This window comes from Perca fluviatilis, chromosome 13 (genome assembly GCF_010015445.1).
Source record: "Perca fluviatilis chromosome 13, GENO_Pfluv_1.0, whole genome shotgun sequence".
NCBI classification, from domain to species: Eukaryota; Metazoa; Chordata; class Actinopteri; order Perciformes; family Percidae; genus Perca; species Perca fluviatilis.
The window spans coordinates 32,415,145-32,429,377 of record NC_053124.1 but is presented as its reverse complement, the minus strand read 5'-3'; the positions used below and the strand labels follow the sequence as shown (position 1 = coordinate 32,429,377).

Sequence of the window (14,233 nt, the reverse complement as noted above, 5' to 3'; positions counted from 1 at the left end):
TGAGAATCTTTAACATTATTTCTGTCTTTCTGTGCATGCGGTCACTAAAGAAGTCTCTCACTGCTTCCTTTGAGGTAAACAAAGAGAAAAGAAATCACTGGGAGAACAGCTGACATTGCACCGTGCCACTTTGTGCAGCGTTGAATCCATATAATACAATTCATGTATTCAAATAGTATCGTACTTTTGTATAGTTTTGTTCTCAGGTTTAAATGATATGTTGATTTTTGTCGTGTTGATGGACGTTTAATATAATTTGTGTTGATGTCCGGCCTGCTGTTTCTCTTGAACATGTTCTCGACCTCAGAAGGAGCAGTGTGTAGGATTTGGTGGTATCTTGCAGCGAGGATGCCGACTGAAACCAACTGAATACCCCTCCCCTCTTTTTCCAAGCTTGTAGTCAAACCTACAGATGCCTTTAGGTACTTTAAGGCCCCCTGCACACTGCGTGGTGCGTGAGTGTGGCGTTTCTGTTGCGTGTCGGCTGCGTGGCGTTTTCTACGTCTTTACACACCAGAAACGTGTCTGACGCGGCTGCTGCTGCTGCTAGCCTTGTCTGTACACATGGATGTTTCCCATTGATAAAATGAAATGTTAAACATAAATATATACTGATTTGATTACAGCAAAGACAACGTCGGCAGTATTGACGGCAAAATAGGCTACAGGATATTTCGTTCTACATTGACTGGTGACATATTTGTGAACACACTTGCAACCGCTTTACCGGCATTGCCGTGACTCACTGTGACTTTAACAAAGTCAATGTTGTTTTGCTGCGTCAGCACCACAGCTCTGCGTGTGTGTGTGTGTGAGTCGGCAGTCTCGGCGCACTCTCTGTCAAGATGCAGAGTCGGCAGATATGCTCGCGCTTATGCGCTCTCAGGTACCGAAATTTGGCACTGTTTGATTTAAAGTGAATCCGTCCTCTGTAGTGCGTTCTGCAGAGAAGGGAAACTGGCGTTGGAATGAAAGGGAGGAGGAACAGGACTGAGTAGCACGGTGGATATTGTTCATTAACAATGTCCCCACTTTTAAAGCTGTTTTAAGAAATTTTATGTATAGATTCATGTGCAGACTGACAGGGTCTAAGAATATGATCATTGTGTCCATAGTTGATGTTTCTAAGAGTGACACAAGGTATACGTCTTGCTTTTGGAAACATTGGACTCAAAGCCTGTATATGTTTTTATAAATGATGCCTCATTGGCACCATTATTACATTTTTTGTATTGTTTTATAATTATATATATATATATATCTGTATTGTGTTGTCTCTATGGACCTCTGTGTCTTGAATAAAGTTGATTGATTGATATAAAGTTTTAGATTTTTTTTTTACGACCTAGTTAAGGCGGCATGCCCGTCTTGCTCAGATGGCTGCCTAAGCTGCAGAGTGCTGCGGGAAACCCTGTTATTTATTTATATATAAATTACATTTATATCTGCATTTATGTCAAAACCTAGAGACTTTCAAACATCAAAATGTCATTTATTAAATGTATTGTGTGCCAAAATGACATATAAACATCTTCTCCTATTTTATGTTGCTTGGAAAACGCTTCCAACACGCTTGCGTGTCGCGTGCAAAATAGGCCTCGGTCCTATTTCTAGCATGCATGTGTTTTCGGCGCGGCTTGAGCCACGGCTGAGACGTGCGTGTCACACAGGCAGCGTGCACGCTCTGACCTGTTAACATGGGAGCCAAAATAAAAACCGACACGCCACGCAGCTGACACGCTCACGCCACGCAGGCAGTGTGCAGGAGGCCTAAGACACGAAAGGCCCTCTCTAGAGCCAACACATTCTCACCGCCATCGTCAAAAAGCAACGCTTGGTCAGGTGCCTTTGTTATTGATTGAAAAAGTCGGGACTCTTGGCGTCACTGTTTGATGCTCTCGGGACTCACATCTAGCCCTTTCCTTTGGCGTCATATCCTTTCCTTTGGCGTCATATTTAGACGTGCTTGGTCGGTACTCTAGGCGTCACCTTTTGACGCTCTGGGTCAGGACGTTTAACTAACATGCGACACAAGAATGGGTGGGTGGGGTTACATAATGTACGTTTCAGTGACACGCGGGACAAGAACGGGACATGAACACCCCCCGGTCTCCTGGGTGGAAGTCTTGTGTTGTTTGCCCCATCCTCCACCCCAACCCAACAGGCAGTGCTGCCTGGAAGGGGGGGGAGGGGGCGACATGCAGCAAAGGGCCGCAGGTCGGAGTCAAACCCGCGGCCGCTGCGTTGAGGAGTAAACCCAAACCCGGCCTCACAGCAGTTCGTGAAATGGTCACGGTTATTTTGATCTATTGATTGGTCAACAGGGACTCGATTTTCTCGTTTATTTCGCGGTGGTCACCACGAAATGGGAACGCGACCATTTCACGATGCAACAAAGGGGAAACGAAACGCCACACGCGGTAGACGGTGACAATGGTCGCCCGGGACATGATCGGCGATCTGTGGGGGACGCAACAACGGGGAAATTAAACGCCACACGCCAGCCACAACAACGGGACGGACCGCCACAAGCGGGATGCGCTACAACAACGGGACGATAGGAGAAGAAGAACGCGAAAAAGGAACTGCCACACGCGGGATGCGATCCCTGGTCTCCGGGGTGAAAGTCCCGTGTTGTTTGACCCATCCACCCCCCCCAAACCAACCTCCTTATGCGTATTTTTCGGCTTTTCAATACTACTCGCTACCGTAATCGTGCTGTTATCACGAAAGATGCTTCCCATTGAAATACATTAGTTTAAAATTCGTGCTCACCACCACGATAAAAACGAGAAAATCGTGTCCCTGTACACAAAAAAATAGATTAAATAACGTCACCATTTCACGAACTGCCATGAGAGTGGGCTGGTAAACCTCTATATATGGGCGCCTGCTCTACCAGGTGAGCTAACCAGGTGCCCAGTGTTTGTTTGTTTTTATAAATAATTAGGAATATTATATTCCATTTCTGCCAATATATCCCGTATCCTACACATTGCTCCTGCCCTAAACCTTCTTACTTTCCCGGCAGTGATCCACTGGGCAACTTTTCCAGCAACATTTGGTCGCCATTTAAATACATGTCTAACTCTGCATGTGGCATGTTGCCGGAAGGCCGTGTGCATTGCCTAGAAAATTGCTCAGTGTATCGTCGCCCTAATATGGGAAGAAGCCCGTTGACGGAAGCGTCTCCTACACAGCCTCATCCTCCTTTCCTCCCGTTAAAACCCCCCTCTTCCCTCATCAGTTCCACTTATTCCCCTCCGTGCTCGCCCCCCATCACCATCCCCTGTCGGTCCATCTTTTCCTCCCAAAGCGGAAACCGAATCCTCCTTTCTCCCGGCTGACGGCCTGGAGGCCTCCGGCGAAGGAGGTCAGAGCTCCCTTCCTCTTCCCTCCGTCCTCCCCTTCTCCCCCCTTCTGATAGCTCATGCTCTCCAGAGAGTGACCCCCGGGGAAGGGCGACAGCGGCGGGGCTTCCAGGTCTCCTCTCTGGGCCCTCAGCAGCGCCTCTTCCCAGGACTGGTCCTCCTCTTCCAACTCCTCCGTTGCCGCCTTCTCCTCCCAGGGTTTCAGCACGGCTTTCCGGAGGTCTTGGCGCCACGTGGCCCAGGCGTCTTGCCGGACGAGCCACTCGGCCCTCGGGTAGAGCTGTAACAATTCCAAATTTTGCTGTACAGAAATAATTGCAATTAACAAATATAATCGTCTCTTTCAGTCAAATTTAAAATTATTTATTTATTTATTACTTTTTTTTAAACAAATTTAAGTTTTGTATGCATCCCAGGCTACATATTTTGTTTATATATCACTGTCATGTGACCCAGCGATGTAGTAACACAAAATACAGTGCTCAGCATAAGTGAATACACCCATGCTAAAGTTGACTAAAAAGAGGAATAAAAAAAACATCTTTTTGAAATTGATCTTAATGCCTTAATTAAAAAAATTAGGAAAAATCCAACCTTTGAGGACACCAATTGTATTTGTGAATGAATAATAGAGTATAGTAGAGTAATAGAGATTGGCATGGTTTTATTTCAGTCAGCCTAATAGCTGGTTTGATTTGCATTGAGATGCACTTATGGAAAGTACCCCATGCCAATCTCTAGGTATGGTGATGGGTAAGTGATGATGTGTGTGTGGGGTGGCTATTTTAATTCCAAAGGTCAAGGGAACTTTATCAGGATGCATAGTATCCTGGATCCATGAAATAACTGGCTTTTAAAAATAAAAATCTGCCTGCCTCTATGGGAATTTAACATAGGGGTGTACTTACTTACGCCCCCTGTATTTTGAGGATGAACATTTATTTATTTACGATACATTATTCATTCACAAAGAAAACTGGTGTCTTTAAAGGTTGGATTCTTCCTAATTTTTTAAATTTGAAATTAAGGCATTAAGATCAATTTCCAAAAGATGATTTTTTTTATTCCTCTTTTGCATGGGTGTGTAAACTTATGCTGAGCACTGTACACAGCCTATGAAGTAAGACAAGTAAGACATTGTTTCTAACTGTACCCCCCCGTGTTGATTTTGTTGCTCTGAATGTGGATAGGGTACGCAAATAAACAACAAATGAAATAATAATAATAAAAATATATATAATCCAACTAATCACTTATATAATTACAATCAATCAATCAATTTATTTATATATAGCACGCTTAAAAACAACCATGGTTGACCAAGGTGCTTCACAGGTTAAAACAACAACAACAACAACAACAAATTACTGCTCATACATTTTATACAACAATAAAACGTGTAATATACAGTATACGAGGTATAGTGAAATTAAAATAAAACTAAAATTACCAGGAAATAACAAACCTAACTCGAAGGAAAAGCCAAAGAAAAGTAATGAGTTTTTAACAATGATTTAAAGCATTCCAGAGTTTGGCAGGTTCTGATATGGACTGGCAAGTTGTTCCACAAGTTAGGGGCAGCTACACTGAAGGCTCGATCACCTCTGGTTTTTAGTCTGCTTCTCGGTACATCCAAGAGGAGGAGATTAGTGGATCTTAGCACTCTAGCTGGGATATGAGCGTGCAGAAGCTCTGTTAAATATAATGGAGCCAGGCCATTTAAGCATTTAAAAGTCAGTAGTAAAATTTTAAAATCGATCCTATAATGAACAGGGAGCCAGTGGAGGTGACGCAACACAGGTGTGATATGGTCCCTCTTCCTCTTTCCTGTCAAGAGACGTGCAGCCGCATTTTGGACTAACTGCAAACGCGCTGAAAGCGATGACTTATCTAAGCCCACGTACAACGAGTTACAGTAGTCAAGGCGAGAGGTTATAAGGGCATTGATCACCCTTTCCAGATGTTTAGGATGGAGATATGCCTTTACCTTGGCTATAGTTCTCAACTGGAAAAAACATGATCTGACAGTGGCGGATATTTGTTTATCAAGCTTAAATGCACTATCTAACACAACACCAAGACTCCTCACAGTTGAACGACTGTTCGAAGCCAAGGGGCCAAGATAATTTAAATCAAGAGGTTTAGGGTTTCCAAATACTATGATCTCTGTCTTGTCTCCATTTAAATTTAGAAAGTTTAAATTCATCCATGTTTTAATGTCTTTCATACAATCAAACAGGGGCTGCAGATTTTTTACGTTCAGGGGCATATCAATTTGAATGTCGTCTGCATAACAGTGAAAGGAGACCTCGTGCCTTTCAAAAATGGAGGCCAGGGGCAGCATATACAAAGAAAATAAAATGGGGCCTAAGACGGAACCTTGGGGGACACCGCAGGTAAATGGAGCCGTTTCAGATAAAAAATCAACGAGTTGGACAGAGAAGCTCCTGTCAGTTAGATAAGATTCAAACCACCTTAGTGCAGTACCTTTGATTCCCACAATTACACAATTACAATTTGGCACATCTAAACAAAATCAATAATTACCATCGACAGTCTTAGCATCTTAGCAACACAAATTGACATTTATGTAATAATTGTTACAGGCCTACCCTCGGGTCATCCAGAGCGGCCTGGAGGTGCAGCAGGGCGGACTCCAGCTCGGCTGCCACCCCCGTGGGCAGGAGGCCGGTGGGGGAGTGGGGGTACGATGTGACGGTCCGTGGGACGAGGCAGACCAGGGTGAGGGAGAGGAGGGTGAGCTTTGAGGCACCAAGATGGAAAGAAAGTCTCATCTGGAAATAAGAAGACGTTTTTTTTTTTTTTTTATCAAAGAGTAAGTAAGTAAGTAAGTTAGTAAGTAAGGCTGCGTTCAGACTGCAGGCAAAAGTGACCCAAATCACATGTTTTTGGGGTCAAGTGACCAGGTCAGACTTCTTCAGAAGTAGTGTGAACACTCAAATCTTGCCCGGATCAGATTTTTTCAAATCAGATTTAGACCACTTCCATATGTGGTCCTGAATCAGACCCAGGTCTGATTTTTCTCAATGCGGCCGCAGCGTGAACAACCAAGGCGACTTTTACGTCACTCTACATCGACATTTGTCACAATTGTGCTCCAGTGGGAGTTAGCCTTGACTAGACCTACAAAATGAAGAACAGTGATGGAGCAAGTCAATGGAGGGAGAGTGAGGTTATAGACCTAATTAGTGTATGGGGAGATACTTAAATTCAATCAAAACTAGAAGGACCATACCGTAACTGCTCCGTTTTAGAAAAAATAGCAAACAAAAAAAAATTACGGGGACACAGGAGAACGTGGCTGCAGGGTCAAAGGAAGGTGAAGAGAGCCTTAAAGCTAAATTTTGAAATAAAAGCCAAAATGCTGACTTCCTCCATAACCTCCCTAACTTTAGTGCAACAGCGTGCTGCGTCTGATGTCATTGTTCTTTTGTTTTGCAGTTCGAAACAGTTCACACTGGAATCTGATATAGGCCACATTTTAAAAGGTAATGTGAACAGCCAAACAAAAAATTGGATCAGAGCAAAAAAATCTGAATTAAGAATTAAGACTTGCGGTGTAATCGTAGCTTAAGTAAGTAAGTAAGTAATGTTGCATCATGCAATGACATTTCACGTTCATGTTCAAAACAAAACGACATTTCACAAAACGACATTTCACAAAACATACAATATGCCTCAAGAAACATTTCGCCAAAGGTAGCTTTAGTAGTGTAGTGGTAGGGCTTGGTATCGAATTTGATACTTTATAGGCACCGACCAAATTGCTTCTAAAGTATTGCGTATTGAAAAATACCTCATCATTCAATACCCAATTACCTAAGGAGCGTCAGTGAGCCAATAAGCACACAGCATGCTTCTACCAAGATCTAATAATATCTGTGATTGGCTGTCTATCGTTACACGTTGTAGAGACACGCAGGAAAAACTCTACGTTACACAGAGACGGACTCACGTAGTGGGAGCAAATAAACATAAATAAAAAGATTTTTTCTGCCATAATGTGTAATTTGTAATTTTTAGTGCTGTCAGTTAAATGCGTTATTTACGGTGTTAACACAAACCCATTTAAATGCCGTACATTTTTTTAATCGCGAGATTAACGTTCTTTTTGGCCTAGCAAACTTTGTAGTTTTTTTCACAAGCTGTTGCAACAACTAGTAACGTTAGAAAAACTACAACACCACACCGGATCTAGCTAGACCGGAAACACAACAACAGGCACGCCGCGCACACTTGTTTGGGCTGGCGAGCCGGCCTTAGAGTAGCAGGCTAACGTTAGGTTTTTAGTGGATGGTGAGCGCAAGACGCCAAAATGGACGCCAATAAGATTCTTAATGGAAAGTTTACTTTTAAAAAGTTGCCAAATGGTTCCATTGAGAAGATCAAAGTGATCTGTGTGTTTTGTCGTTGTGAACTGATTTATCATCGCAGCACGTCCAGTCTGAAATACCACTTGATGGCTGAGCACCCAGCTGATGCAAATTCTCCGCCCCCTCGTCAAAGCCAGGCGACAATGGATGACTTCAGACAGAAGCACATGGAAACCACAACTAAGAACCAACTTACTGCAGCCATAGCTAAATGGGTCCAAGTGAGAATGTTAGTGTGAAATTGAACACTACAGTATGTGCCATTGTTGTTTTCAATAAAAAAAATATTTGCACAAAGCAAGCCGATCCACTTTTCCATGTTGATAAGAGCATTAAAATGAGAAAAAAAATAATGGGACAAAAAGAAATCAAGGAACATTTAGAATAGATAAAAATGTGCGATTAATTGCGAGTTAACTATGCCATTAATGCGATTAATCGCGATTAAATATTTTAATCGTTTGACAGCACTAGTAATTTCTTTTTGTTAAGATGGAATTTGGATTGAAATAAAGTATTGCTCAAGAACTGGTATCGAAGTCACGGTATCGAACGTTTTTGAACGACAGGCTACCGAGCCCTACGTACAGGAAATAAGTTACTTACATCTGTTAGCATCAACGAAGAAAGAGAGGGGAACAAAAAAAACAAGCAGAAGAAAATTCAGTTCGTCTTACCTTGTGTCGCGGTCTAACTTGTTGTATCTTCTCAAACATTTGTCTCCTCTGACCTTTTTAAAAACTCGCCCGCCCTCCATCCTCCCCCCGTCCTACCGTCACCCCATTGGTCCCTGGCCCTTCTGACGCACACAAGGTCCGCGTCGGCAGCCATAACCTTCATTCTTTCAGCTGAGAAACGTCGGCCCACTTCAGCGGCGACGCCCAGAGGGCCATGTTAATTGTCGCCGCTTGATTAGTGGAGCCAATTCACAAAAGAAGGAAGCAGCCAATTTATGACATGTTAAACATGTTTGTGAGGAGAGAGAGAGGGAGGGAGAGAGGGAGAGAGAGAGAGAGGCGGAGGACACGGAGACGTGGGCAGTTTGTGGCTTCTTTTGTCGCCGTGGTTGACCATAAAGGTCGCTACGGGAAAACACAAAACCACCTGAAAGAATGTCATTCAGGCAGTCTGGCTTTGAGGAATCATGTCATTCCTCTCAGATTTAATTTCCCACCAATTACAGCAACAAAGGATCTGCAGACTGTTGATGCTGTTACGATTCCAGGCCATTTTAAGATTGATGCTCGTAGGTCAGTACACATATTATAAAGCAGAAGAAGTAATTAAATCACCTGGAACCGATAAATACTCATAATAATAATAAGAAACGTCAGAATGTTAGTGGGCTTAAGGCTGTGTTCACACTTGGCTTATTTTTTGAAGCCGCCAGCGTCTGTTTTACGTTATAATCCTGTGGAGTGAACCGTGTTTTCAAAAAAAGTCCTGAGAGCGCTTTTTAAAACGTCACCGCCGACTTCTTTTCTGCAGCCCGGAGCGTCTTCTTGAAGTTGAAAAAAGTTCAATTTTTCTTGAAGAAGAAAAAAAACACCCTAAGTCAAGCGCTTTTTTGATAGCCGACCAATGACAAGCGGAGTAGCCAGACCTGTTGTTTCCATAACAACAACAAAAATTGGAGTCTGAGCACAGCGAGTAATATGATATAGCGCTCTAGCTATAATGCAGTAGCAGCAGCTGTTGTTATAGCAACAAAAGACGCTCTGGGCTGCTTTTTGTAACCAAAACGCTGCCAGCTTATTTTTTTACTAAAAAAGCGCCCTAGTCAACATTTTCTTGTAAAAACAAACGGCAAGTGTGAACATAGCCTAAAGAAGTTATTTACGTCTGTTAACCGGGGTATGAGCACTCTGACTTTAGCCGGGGTTAGGTGTTTACGTTTAAAAAAATCGGGGTAGCGTCATAACCCGAATATAATCAAGTTTTTAAACTGTATAACGCACTGATTCATCACGCTTGTTTTATGACAATGTTTCACACAATGCATTTTGGTAGAAAACACTCGGCAGGGTATCTTTACTCGATGAATTGCTTGACCTACAATGTCATGTAGAATTATGAAGACTATCCAACACAATATCTTAAAGCGAAAGTGATATCTGATCAACAAAAATATTTACTTTTCAAACACATAAGACGAAAGAAAAGCTGACAATTCTCACAACTGAGATGCTGGGAGAAGGGGGGATGTTTTGCAATTTTGTTTAAAAATTATCAAATTGGCTGCCAATTCATATATTTGTTAATCGTTAATATAATTGTTAATCAACTCCACACAAAATTTTTTGGCATGACAGTGAGGGCTGGATAATGAGACACAGGCTGTGGTGCGCAAAAATGGTTGATGGTTTTATTCATCGAACACAGAAAGAGAAGCAGAGACGAAACCACGACGTACGACTGTTTTTAACGTGTGATTGTTGTCGGTGGAGGAAAAACATATAAACCTATAAACAAGATGTACAAAATTTGAGAAATATTGAGTTCATAATGACCTCGATGAATTAAAATGTGTAAATGCGTGTGTGTATGCATGTTTATATGAGTGTAGGTAGGCAGATATACGGTACATGTATGTGTATATAAACATGTATAAATAAGTGAAAGTTTTTGTATTTAACTAAAGGATAAAATATTAAAATGGGGTAGGACCAGAATTCTTTTTTTTTTTTTTTTTTTTTTTTTTAACTTCTTCCTACTCCTTTTTGAACATGGGAATTTCTTATTTGAATCACTTACAATAATTTTGTAAGATTGTGCTGAGATGTTCTTATTGTTATTTTAAGTGTATTATATACAGTATATGTATATATGTATGTATGTATATGTGTATATATATATTTTTACATGTTCAAAATAAATAACAAACAAAAAACCTCAAAGGTCCAGAATGAACTGGACCTTTGGAAATACTTTGTCAAAAGAAATTTTCAAGGTCCTCATACAAGCTCTTTCCTGTTTACTCGCAGACTTCGTCAGGGTCAGGCTTTGGGACGATGCATTTTCCAGCTGATCCAAGAGCTTTATTTATCTTGAGAAGTAGGAGAATTTTCTCATCCTTTCAGTTTGTCACCAAACATTCAACATCAACACATCTAGAGATACATGGTTTTAACCGGACATCTGATTGATATCAGCCTCCCTGTTTACTCTCCTACAGACTTATCCGAGCCGGATTAAGTTACTGATGATATAAACCCAACATTTCCTTCTGATTTCCTGTTGCTTCACATGAAGTGTTCAACTGAAATCTTAAAGGAGACCTATTTTGCTTATGTATATTTGTCGGATTTTCATGTTAAACATTAGCCTGGCTCCGCCCTTCTATGTACTTCCGCTCAATTTTAATTTCCCTTCAGTACTACGCCTGGGTTTGCGGTATATTCTTGGGTTTTCTCCGGCCAAATCTTTACCGGTCCAATCAGCGAACAGAGGAAGTGGCTGAGAATGATGATGTTGAGGCCGTGCGCTAGCTTGAGTTGTAGTTCCGTAATGGCGGCGGAGAAAGATGCGAGCGAAGCCATTTGGTCCGTTGTGGCAATGCTGCCGAATATCTAGAAGTTAAAGCCTGAGCGAGAACAATCTTTGCTGAGTTGTGTTGGTGGCCATGATGTTGTGGACCTCCTCCCCACGCGGTTCAGGAAAAGTTTGATTTTCCAGCTCGCTACGTTAGTGGTGAAGGAGTTGGCTAAGGCTAACGCTAATGATGCTAAGCCGACGTCACGACCAAAATGAGCGATTGGTTATGGCAGATCCAGAGTGGCTCTGGGCAGATCCAATAGTTTTAAACTTCAATAGAGTACTCGCCTTCAAGGAAGTTAACACTTGTCAATCGAGAGTGGCCAGACTCTCTGTACAAATGAAATGGACCAGAGTCTGGTAGGACCAGGCTAGTGTACCATAGTCTGGTAGGACCAGGCTAATGTACCAGAGTCTGGTAGGACCAGGCTAATGTACCAGAGTCTGGTAGGACCAGGCTAATGTACCAGAGTCTGGTAGGACCAGGCTAGTGTACCAGAGTCTGGTAAGACCAGGCTAGTGTACCAGAGTCTGGTAGGACCAGGCTAGTGTACCAGAGTCTGGTAGCACCAGGCTAATGTACCAGAGTCTGGTAGGACCAGGCTAATGTACCAGAGTCTGGTAGGACCAGGCTAGTGTACCATAGTCTGGTAGTACCAGGCTAATGTACCAGAGTCTGGTAGGACCAGGCTAGTGTACCAGAGTCTGGTAGGACCAGGCTAGTGTACCATAGTCTGGTAGTACCAGGCTAATGTACCAGAGTCTGGTAGGACCAGGCTAGTGTACCAGAGTCTGGTAGCACCAGGCTAATGTACCAGAGTCTGGTAGGACCAGGCTAGTGTACCAGAGTCTGGTAGGACCAGGCTAATGTACCAGAGTCTGGTAGGACCAGGCTAGTGTACCATAGTCTGATAGGACCAGGCTAGTGTACCAGAGTCTGGTAGGACCAGGCTAGTGTACCATAGTCTGGTAGGACCAGGCTAATGTACCAGAGTCTGGTAGGACCAGGCTAATGTACCAGAGTCTGGTAGGACCAGGCTAGTGTACCATAGTCTGATAGGACCAGGCTAGTGTACCATAGTCTGGTAGGACCAGGCTAATGTACCAGAGTCTGGTAGGACCAGGCTAGTGTACCAGAGTCTGGTAGGACCAGGCTAGTGTACCATAGTCTGGTAGGACCAGGCTAATGTACCAGAGTCTGGTAGGACCAGGCTAGTGTACCAGAGTCTGGTAGGACCAGGCTAGTTAAACATGGCCAAAGCTTCAAATGATGAGGTGAACGTATGAAAGAAACGTTCGATTTCCCACTGTTTTTACTACTCTTGGCTCCTTATGATGTCATACTGAGCCGGTTTTCCATACATGGTCATCTGCTCCAAGCAGACATGCTACTGCAGTGTTTACGTTACATACTCTGCCACATGTAGCTCAATGCTAACACCAGGGAAAGCTGTAATTTTGGCTGCCGATGATAATTTCTCCTAAATTTTGGGTCACATTCCTGCTGGAACATGTCCGGTTAAATGTACGGCCAAGCTGGCTACTTAATATATTTTTTTTGCCGTCTTTAAACCAATCACAATCGTCTTGGGCGGGGCTAAGCTCCGGACGGAGCCACGGTGCCTCTGCAAAATAGCCTCGGGAAGGAATTTGTTTTGGTGCAACGTGTACGTTCAAAAGTAGTTTTAGTCGTGAGACAGAAAACTCAGATTGGACAGACAGTCTAGCTAGCTGTCTGGATTTACCCTGCAGAGATCTGAGGAGCAGTTAACCACAGTCCTCATAAATCAGCCGGAGGTTAGAACGCCAACACAAAGGAAGAGGAAAGGGGACGGACATCCGGCTGAAAAAAAGGGCGTACAGCGGATCTTTTTGCCAGCTTTCGTTGATATAGACAAGCGCTTTGCTGACTGGGGATTAAAAGATGTATTTGTGCATCTCTTCTAGACTTTCCAAATGTTATTGAACCAAATGGATCAATTTGCGATAGTGATTGGGGATTGTGACGCTTAAAAAAAATAAATCCACTGATTTACAGACGTCTCTTTCTCCATGTGGGTCTACGGGAGAAAAAAGCTTTCTGGGCCAGAGGGCATCACATGACGTTACAATTCCACCGTTTGGCCGCTATGTTCAATTTGCTCCAAAGCCTGGCGCACTTCCGGGGAGGGGTCTGACAGATGAGGAGACTTCGAAGATACGGAAACACCGACCAATAGGAGCAGACTGGGCTTTTTATAGATACAGGTGCTCCAACAGAGGTGCAGCAGGCATGGCGGTATGAGAAAAGTTTTTTTTTTTTTAAGATTAAAGCGTTAGTAGAAACACAAACTACAAGTATCAATGTGTAAACTGTATATAAAAGGTCTCCTTTAAAGATTATAACTTTAACTATTCTCTTATTTTGAAAAGCTGTTCAGCAGTAATGCGGTCTATAAGAACTATCAGAATCAACATCTCCCTCCGCTCCTCCTCCTGGCTCTCCGAAGTCCTCGAAGGCCTCCAGAGAGGAGATGCACCCTGGTGCACTCTGGGAGTCGTAGTCCAGGAAGAAGGCGGGGCTTCGCAGCTGAAGCGACTGGCTGGCGGCCGGGCTCGCCAGCGGTGGGGTGAGCGGGGCGGTGAGCAGAGCGAGCTGCAGCTGGTCGATGGTGCTGGTGTTAGAAGAGAAGGGCTGTGATTGGTCGGCCGGGGAGCAGGATGGGGATGGGGAGCCAGTCGCCACGGTTACGCCTCCCTGGGGAGCGGAGGGCGAATTGACCTGAGAGTCATCGGCGGTGAGGGAGCGTCTCAGTTTGGCCCGAGCGTTTTGAAACCACACCTGAGACAGAGAGAGAGTGTGTGTGTGTGTGTGTGTGTGTGTGTGTGTGTGTGTGCGTGCGTGTGTGTGTGTGTGTGTGTGCAAGATCGAGTTAAAGATCTTTGCTAACTATT

At 43.5% G+C, this 14,233-nt stretch overlaps 2 protein-coding genes across 2 annotated transcripts in view; both read right to left on the bottom strand.

The window, feature by feature from the left end:
• Window positions 1-3,279: 3,279 nt before the first annotated feature.
• On the bottom strand, window positions 3,280-6,166 carry LOC120570933 (pyroglutamylated RFamide peptide). The gene is made up of 2 exons (XM_039819630.1): window positions 5,984-6,166; window positions 3,280-3,672 (listed from the first exon to the last, which is right to left on the bottom strand). The coding sequence occupies exons 1-2, from the start codon at window positions 6,164-6,166 to the stop codon at window positions 3,280-3,282; spliced, it is 576 nt and encodes a 191-aa protein (XP_039675564.1).
• A 7,549-nt stretch (window positions 6,167-13,715) lies between these two features.
• Window positions 13,716-14,233, bottom strand: part of LOC120570932 (LIM/homeobox protein Awh-like) — a 7,280-nt gene continuing 6,762 nt past the window's right edge. Inside the window, exon 6 of the mRNA XM_039819629.1 lies at window positions 13,716-14,120. Within this exon, the coding sequence (XP_039675563.1) occupies window positions 13,716-14,120 (405 nt within the window). The remainder of the gene's footprint in view (window positions 14,121-14,233) is intronic.

Excerpts from the sequence above, each read along its gene's own strand:
- LOC120570933 (XM_039819630.1), bottom strand. The coding sequence starts at position 6,166 with ATGAGACTTTCTTTCCATCTTGGTGCCTCAAAGCTCACCCTCCTCTCC. Across the intron at positions 3,673-5,983 it reads CCGCTCTGGATGACCCGAGG|CAAAATTTGGAATTGTTACA; the intron begins GTAGGCCTGTAA and ends ATTTCTGTACAG.